Here is a 9077-nt window from a genome sequence, read left to right on the forward strand (position 1 = left end):
TTCTCATCTCTCCTCTGTGTATGTAATCATATTTGGAAAAGGAAAGGAGCAGGAACTCTCGCTCACAATCAAATCAAATCAAATGTTATTGGTCACACACATATTTAGCAGATTTTATTGCTTGTGTAGAAAATGCTTGTGTCCAATTAAACACTTGATACATATTTTATTTTATTTACAATCATAACATTTGAGCTGCCAATGGCCTTCATCAGAAGTCTACAATCACATATAATAAGTGATGTATGTACCCTGACCAGGCTGAGCACTGTGCTGTAGATGAGAGAGAGAAGGAAGAGGATGATGAAGGAGGAGGTGGTGGACCACAGGCTGCTGAACTCATCCTCATCGTTGTCCGTGCAGCTCAGAGCGAGAAGCCCGCCTCAGGCTCAGTCAGTAGGATGTTCTCTGAGAACAGGGAGAGAGACAGGTGGTGAGGAACGGACATATACTTGTGTCTGTGTGTGTGTTTGTGTGTGTGTGTTTATGTGTGTCTGTGTATTCATGTTTGTCTGTGTATTGTAAATCTGTATTGTATTAGTCTTTATCATATTCTAACAAATACAGCTACTTGAGTTCAAATGATATGGACACACACAGACACACACATCAACCCACAGAGAACACATGAAACTGCAGACTCATATCTTGGCCTAATAATAACATGTACACCCACTCACATTATGTCAAACTACACCACTACACTAAATAGTACATCCATGACCACCTTACTGGAAGCATAGTAGGCTATTCAGTACTGTTGTCTTTTCATGACAAAACAATTGTCTTCATTCTGTTTTTTTTATGTACAATAGACCAGTATATTTTTCTGAGACTTGGAGTAATTGATATAACACCAAACCATGTGATCTCATATGTATTGTTTATTAGCCAGCCTCCACATTAGGAAGACACATTGAACAATGACAAAGGACAACAATGGCAACACAAGACTGTGCAATAGCACTGACATTTTACAAAACAGTAGACTGGACAATATCACAATAAACAATATGTTTACTGTCAACAAAACAATGACAACACTAACATGTTAACTTTAACTCAACAAGGACAACAATTGATGACATCTTTGAGGACAGCAGAGCACAAACCTAGTAATTGACTATTCTGACCCACAGAGGTGTCAATAAGGAGACACAACGACACAAAAGACACATATTAATATCACTTGTCTTCACATGAGTTACCCAAGGACTTCGACACACTCCTCCCCTGAGGGTGGTATTGTTGTCCGAGCCGAGGTGCTTGACGGCGCATGAAAAGCACATTTGTGTCCCACTTATCCTTGGTGGTGGTGAAGACGCTGGTGACGAAGTAGTTGCCTTTCTTGGTTTTCTGAGGAGGGCTGGTGACCCCCTCCTGTACTGGCTCCTGTTCACCTGCCACATGATGTAGACGTCACATAGAGATGGGCTGACCACCAGGCACACCAGAGTCACTTCCCCTCCTCCTGGTGTCTTCCTCCGGGAGTAACCCACAGGAGGTTGGTGGTGGTTAATTGGGGAGGACACTGGAGATGAAGGGGAATTCACCTGCAAGATTTGATGCCATTTATTTTACGTTACACTCATGTATGTGTAGGTACATATGAAAACCAGTATGTGAATATCAGTTTAAAATCAACCTAGTGTTCCTTAAACACAGGGGTGTGCAGGTTTCTGTTCTAGTCCAGCACTAACACACCTGAATCAACTAAGCAAAGGTGATGATTAGTTAATGACTAGTTGATTTGCTGACTCAGGTGTGTTAGTGCTGGGTTGGAGCAAAAGTCTGCACTTCCTGTGCCTCCCTCTCCAGAACATGGAGTATGTGACCACTTATCACAACCACATTGAGATGTTTCAGTGACCTACTTCCTTTGGTGAAGCTGATGTCCTGAATGACCGATGTGTCTTCACCACTCTTCATGGCAGAACACTGGACTTTGTTCACGTTGGTCCACTCTGTCTGGTCTATGGTCAGAGTACTGACCCTGCTGTTCAGGTTGCCGTTTGATTCAATGGGTTTCATAATGATGCCTCTCGTCTTGGCCTGTCCGTTGACCTGCCAGGTGATGTTGGTACCAGACACTGTGTCCTGGTCTGTAGCAGTGATGACACAGTCCAGCACCGCTTGGTTGTCCAAGAACACCTCTCTCACACGCGGTGGGTTCAGAGTCACCGTAAGTGGTTCTGAAAGGGAGAGCAGCAGTGTGAAAGCAGGACATGTTGATGTTACTGATGAGGAACTACACTAAATAATATATATACTGCATGTGAGCATGACATCTATTGTAGTACAGTCTACTCTATGTACAGACCTGTTTTGGAGATCGTCTTGATGGTGGGTTGTCCCTGGTGCTCCACCACACAGCTGTACCTGACCTTGTTGTTCCAGTCAGTGTTGTTGACCTTCAGCAGACTGCTGGCTGAGTAGAGGCCTGATGGCTGTTGGCCTACAGTAGGGGTCGGGCCCTCCACCTCCATGTCATTCTTCTTCCAGGTGACAGTGACTTTATTGGGTGCGAAATCTTCAATCATACACATCAGGTACTGAGTGGTGCCAATGGGTGCCGACAGCAAAGACACTGTTGGAAGCTTTGAGACTGTGTAGCGGTAAAAGAAATGTCTGCATGTTAGTTTAACGCCTTATTAAAATAAGACATCCTGGGTAAACACCAAGTATCATTTTATAAACAGGTTTTCTAAACAGAAATAGTTCACATCACAAACATTAAAATGTAATCTTTAGAAAAATAGAACCAACTTCATAAAAAAAGAAAATATAATGACCTCTTACCTGGTTTAATGATGACTGCTTTCTTTTCAATTCCAAGATGTTCCACAGAACAGCTGAAAGACTTTGAGTTTCCCCAGTCATCCTTAGACAAGCGGAGCTGACTGACTCCTGTGTAGGCTCCCCACTCTGAACCGATGGGTACTGGATGAAGTCCGTCAGCACACTGCCGCTGGCGTCTGTCCACTTGAATGTGAGTGAGGAAGGTGAAAAGCTGGTAGCTAGACAACCGATGCTGTAGATGTTGTTAGAAGGGGTTCCACAGTTCATAAGAGTGAGTAGAGTAGGGGGGATGTGGCTGCTGCAAGAAAGAAAGAAAAAAAAAGGTAACACTTGATTTGAATGTACAGAAATGACCAGGTAACTATTTGGAATTACCCTGGTAAAGGTCATTACACAGTTGTAACCTAATAACTACTTTTTCTTTTAATCCGGCACTATACGGCACCATTTAATTCCATGTAGTTGGTTGTCTTGTATTCTTTGTTGCATAACTACCACTACATTTCTAGTTTTATTAGTTGTATGTAGTATATTACAAATACTTACTTTCAGGTTCCTTCTCAACAATGCAACAACAATAAGAAATAATAAAAAGATAAGAATACGAACATAAAGTAACTGGCTTAGTAGAATAGAATAATGATGATGACAATTAATACTCAATTCAATATAGGCTAAGATGAACTCTTATTATTATACCTATAACCAGTGTATGTGTTAGACTCACATAAATAGCCTACATTTTCATTTTCACATGGTAGTTTTTGACCTAAAGCAAAGTCTACATAGTCAACTAAATAAACATCAATCTTAAAAAAGTGAAAGACGTATGTGGACAGATGAACAAACAATATACTGCTTTTTCTAGGTGTGCTACACTAACAACATTATCAAGAGTAATAATGTCTACTTTTCTCCAAAAACAATGATTTATCTTCAATCTACAACAATTTGATTGCATTAAAAAAATGGCTTTACCTGATGAGATTGTGACCATTGTCCCTTTCCCCAATAGTCAAAAAGCTATACACAATGTGACAAGGGCATATGCCAAGCAATACAACAACTACCCTCTTTACAACAATCAGTTTCAACTAATCTTGATAACTTCAAAGTACATTGGTTTGTAAAAACAAATCTAAATAGAAACTACATTGTCACAGAGTCAAACTTGGTCAACAATGTAATTCCACAGTATGTAACATTTTCTCTTAGACTGTACATTTTTTTCTGAGGAACGAATGGTTTCTATTTATAAGACTTTAGAAACAAACTTCTGCATTATTCTACAACAGCAGAACCTAGAATTTGAGGAACTATTTGACTTTCAAGGAAATAAGCAAACTGAGGTAAACCTTTTCTTTAGTGGACTAAGGACATTTTGCATCTGAAAAATGCAAAAGACAAAAATATGTTCTTTCTACACTCAAAATGAATGGGAAAATTACACATTTGATGTATATTACATTTAAGTTTGCTTACCTGCTGAGACGGTGACTTGTGTCCCTTTACCCCAGTAGTCAAAAGCATCACAATGTTATGTCTCCATTCACTGCATGTACAAAAACCCTGCACTTCAAAAGGCAGCTTTAAAGTCATGATAATGAATTCAATAGAGATGAAAATATAATGCAATATCGTAATATTATCAAACACCTGATTTCTTGAGGACAGATGTTGTGAATTCAGTTTTGTATACATTTAAAAAAAATGATGCTCAGGTCCATGTCATGACATCACTCCATCAATATATACGTTTTAAAATGTAAAACGATTTACAATGGGGTTATATCAATATCAGACGATCATTTGAAGAATATTGTATGGTTTCTCCCCATTCTCCCAATCCTCATGCAGATATAATGCAGGTTTTGTCTCTGAGGTTTTTGTAAAGCCTCATTTCACAGTGCCACCCATCCCATATCACAGTGATATACCCCAGCACAAAAACATCTCCTTCACATCTCCATAGGGATTCCATATGACTCTGCTCTCAGTGAGGTATAAGAAACATAAAACCATCCATAATACAATATATTATAACAATACTAAAGACTCTTACAGTATCATATTCATCTTTGATTTGGTGGATTATTGTTTCTGACAAAAGGTCTATCCATTTAATAGTTTAACCTTTAATAGTTGTTATTTAGTCAGCATCATTATGAATGGTTTAACCTTTCATAGTTGTTATTTAGTCAGCATCATTATGAATGGTTTAACCTTCATTTATAGTTGTTATGTGGTCAGCATCAGTATGACTGGTTTAACATTTAATAGTTGATATTTAGTCAGCATCATTATGAATGGTTTGACCTTTAATAGTTGTTATTTAGTCAGCATCATTATGAATGGTTTAACCTTTAATAGTTGTTATTTAGTCAGCATCATTATGAATAGTTTAACCTTTAATAGTTGTTATTTAGTCAGCATCATTATGAATGGTTTAAACTTTAATAGTTTTTATTTAGTCAGCTTCTTTATGAATGGTTTAACCTTTAATAGTTATTATTTAGTCAGCATCATTTATGAATGGTTTTTATTTAACCTTCATTTATAGTTGTTTAACCTTTATGTGTTATTTAGTCAGCATCATCAGTATGACTGGTTTAACCTTTAATAGTTGTTATTTAGTCAGCATCATTATGAATGGTTTAACCTTTAATAGTTGTTATTTAGTCAGCATCATTATGAATATTTTAACCTTTAATAGTTGTTAATTAGTCAGCATCATTATGAATGGTTTAACCTTTAATAGCTGTTATTTAGTCAGCATCAGTATGAATGGTTTAACCTTTAATAACCATTATTTAGTCAGCTTCGGTTCGGTGGAAGGACAACAACCTTTCCCTCACCGTGATCAAGACAAAGGAGATGATTTTTGGACTACAGGAAAAAGAGGACCGAGCACACCCCATTCTCATTGGCTTGGCGGCTGTAGTGGAGCAGTTTGAGAGCTTCATCTTCCTTGGTGTCCACATCACCAACAAACTAACATGGTCCAAGCACATCAAGACAGACCCCTCCTGTCTCAGCCGCCAGTATTTATGCTGCAGTAGTTTATGTGTCGGGGGGGCTAGAGTCAGTTTGTTATATCTGGAAGTACTTCTCCTGTCCTAATCCGGTGTCCTGTGCAAATTTAAGTGTGCTCTCTAATTCTCTCTTTTTCTCTCTTTCTTTCTCTCTCTCGGAGGACCTGAGCCCTAGGACCATGCCTCAGGACTACCTGACATGATGACTCCTTGCTGTCCCCAGTCCACCTGGCCGTGCTGCTGCTCGAGTTTCAACTGTTCCGTCTTATTATTATTGGACCATGCTGGTCATTTATGAACATTTGAACATCTTGGACATGTTCTGTTATAATCTCCACCCCGGCACATCCAGAAGAGGACTGGCCACCCCACATAGCCTGGTTCCTCTCTAGGTTTCTTCCTAGGTTTTTGGCCTTTCTAGGAGTTTTCCTAGCAACCATGCTTCTACACCTGCATTGCTGTTTGGGGTTTAGGCTGGGTTTCTGTACAGCACTTTGAGATATCAGCTGATGTACTAAGGGCTATATAAATACATTTGATTTGATTTTGATTTGACAGTCGTGAGAGGGCACAACAAAACATATTCCCCATCAGGAGACTGAAAATATTTCGCATCCTCAAAAGGCATCCTCAAAGGTTTTACAGAGAGCATTCTGGCGGGTTGCATAAGCTGCCTTGTATGGCAACTTCGCAGCCTCTGACCGCAAGGCACTACAGAGGGTAGTGAGTATGGCCCAGTACATCACGGGGCCAAGCTTCCTGCCATCCAGGACCTCTATTCCAGGTAGTGTCAAAGGAAGGCCCTAGAAATTGTCAAAAATTCCAGCCACCCTAGTCATAGACTGTTCTCTCTGCTACTGCACAGCAAAGCGGTATAGGAGTGCCAAGTCTGGATCCTAGAGGCTTCTAAACAGCTTCTAGCCCCAAGCCATAAGACTCCTGAACATCTAATCAAATGCCTCAATTACCTCGACACCGGTGCCTCCACACATTGACACGTTGACTCTGGTACCCCTGTATACAGCCTCGCAATTGTTATTTACTGCTGCTCCTTAATTATTTGTTTTCTTATCTCTTTCTTTTTGAGATATTTTCTTAAAACTGCATTGTTGGTTAAGGGCTTGTAAATAAACATTTATTCTGTAAGGTTGTATTCGTTGTATTCACGGCGTATGTAACAAATACTATTTGAATTGATTTGACGTGAGGGGGACACTGTTTGACCGGGAGACACTATTTGGCATGACAAATAGTGTCAAATAGTGTCACCTTAAAAGGCTTAGACTTTTAGGGTGAAAAAGGTCCCACAAATCTGCTCCAGAAATAAACATTTTTAGCTATGGTAAAGTGGTTTTCTGCATTGTAAAGGCGGAGACAAAGCCATGCTCCATTTGTTTCTATGGCAGAGGCTGTGGTATAGCTACGCCCAGAGCCATATAGAAATTAATGACACTAGCTAAATCTAATCATACTTTCCTGAATTGAAATGGTTTTCAAAGACAAAGTAAAATGGTGATATAACAAATATAACAACAGCCTGAGGGCAATGGACTTGAAACAACAATACAGAGGTAACCATGTGCCATTTAATATATCATCTGACCACCACTAGTGCTCCCAAGTCTAAATTACATGTGCATTCATTTTTTGAGTGTTCCATTTAAAAGGAATCACGATTAGGAAAAGTTTCGAAGCATACCTGAGAGTTCCTCAACTGATACCAGTGTGTGGCGGCACATCGATTGGGAACCACTGATCTAAGTTACCAAATAATCAACAACTTAGATAAGAAACCTACGTTTGAACGGAAATGTATGACTTTTATGGCATGAGATAATTCCAATGTAATGGAAATTGTGGAAAAATATATTGTGTGTGTAGTAACCCTATTAAAGAATTACAAAGCGACACGCCCAACTTTACACAACCACATGACATACATAGGAAAATCAAATCACTGAAATACTTGTTTATATGTATTTATATACAATATATGTGTGTGTGCGCGTGCGTGCGTTGCTTTCGTACATGCAGTCTTTCTCTTCTTTCGAGGAAGTGTATTTGTGGCCCTGGCAGTTGCTGGACAGTTTCAGTGCCACAGGTGTGGTATCAAGGGGATAGAGAGAGAGGAAGCTGCTTTTGCATGACACTGTTATTAGACAAATTAGAGAACCAAGAAACCACCACAGATCAACTGATAACAGAATGTTGAAGTCTTAGTTAAATATTACAGATATAGCCTAACGTTGTTTTAATCTGTCCTGGGAGGGAATACAGCTGTACATTGCCTCCATAGATAACTGCAAAGCAGAAACACTCCAATCAGTAACGTCTTTGGATATAGGATGTGTCCATCTCCCAGCATTAGCATCCAGTGGATGTCTCAGTACAAAAAAATGACTAGCTAAGAGTTAGACTTTATTAAAGTGTAAAAGGACACACAGACATCACAGGACACTCTTATACTTAAAGATACTGTACAATAGAAATGAACAAATGAAAAATAACATCACTACGATGCTTGTATAATAGTGAGAACACCAATACTAATCAATCATAATCAATAATGTATAGGATATATACATAACATTATTACTGAAGAACACTACTATACTCCATAACCATCCCAGACCACCACTTTCTAATCTAGACACATCTATCTCTTTGGTCCATCATGTGTTCTTCACTGCTTCATCTGAAAGGAGGCAGAGACAGATACTGGTTATTACAGTAAACAGACAGCAAAGTGGAACAGCGTAGGTTACCTTGGCCCACAAAGAGTTTCTCCTCTCTAATCATATTTGGAAGTTTCTCATCTCTCCTCTTTGTATATAACCATATTTGGAAGTTTCTCATCTCTCCTCTGTGTATATAATCATATTTGGAAGTGTCTCATCTCTCCTCTGTGTATATAAACATATTTGGAAGTTTCTCATCTCTCCTCTGTGTATGTAATCATATTTGGAAGTGTCTCATCTCTCCTCTGTGTATATAATCATATTTGGAAGTGTCTCATCTCTCCTCTGTGTATATAAACATATTTGGAAGTGTCTCATCTCTCCTCTGTGTATATAAACATATTTGGAAGTGTCTCATCTCTCCTCTGTGTATGTAATCATATTTGGAAGTGTCTCATTTCTCCTCTGTGTATATAATCATATTTGGAACTGTCTCATTTCTCCTCTGTGTATATAATCATATTTGGAAGTGTCTCATTTCTCCTCTGTGTATATAATCATATTTGGA

General features: G+C 38.9%; 1 gene segment (V, D, J or C); it reads right to left on the reverse strand.

The window, feature by feature from the left end:
- Window positions 1-131: 131 nt before the first annotated feature.
- LOC135528841 (immunoglobulin heavy constant mu-like) lies at window positions 132-3097 on the reverse strand (the record flags this gene model as incomplete). The annotated part of the segment is given in 5 exon segments: window positions 132-363; window positions 1190-1400; window positions 1875-2192; window positions 2321-2605; window positions 2800-3097. Coding segments are annotated over 5 exon segments (1329 nt in total), but the record flags the coding sequence as incomplete, so codon positions are not given.
- Between the last annotated feature and the right edge of the window lie 5980 nt (window positions 3098-9077).

The sequence above is a fragment of the Oncorhynchus masou genome, unplaced genomic scaffold (assembly GCF_036934945.1).
Source record: "Oncorhynchus masou masou isolate Uvic2021 unplaced genomic scaffold, UVic_Omas_1.1 unplaced_scaffold_10463, whole genome shotgun sequence".
NCBI lineage: Eukaryota > Metazoa > Chordata > Actinopteri > Salmoniformes > Salmonidae > Oncorhynchus > Oncorhynchus masou.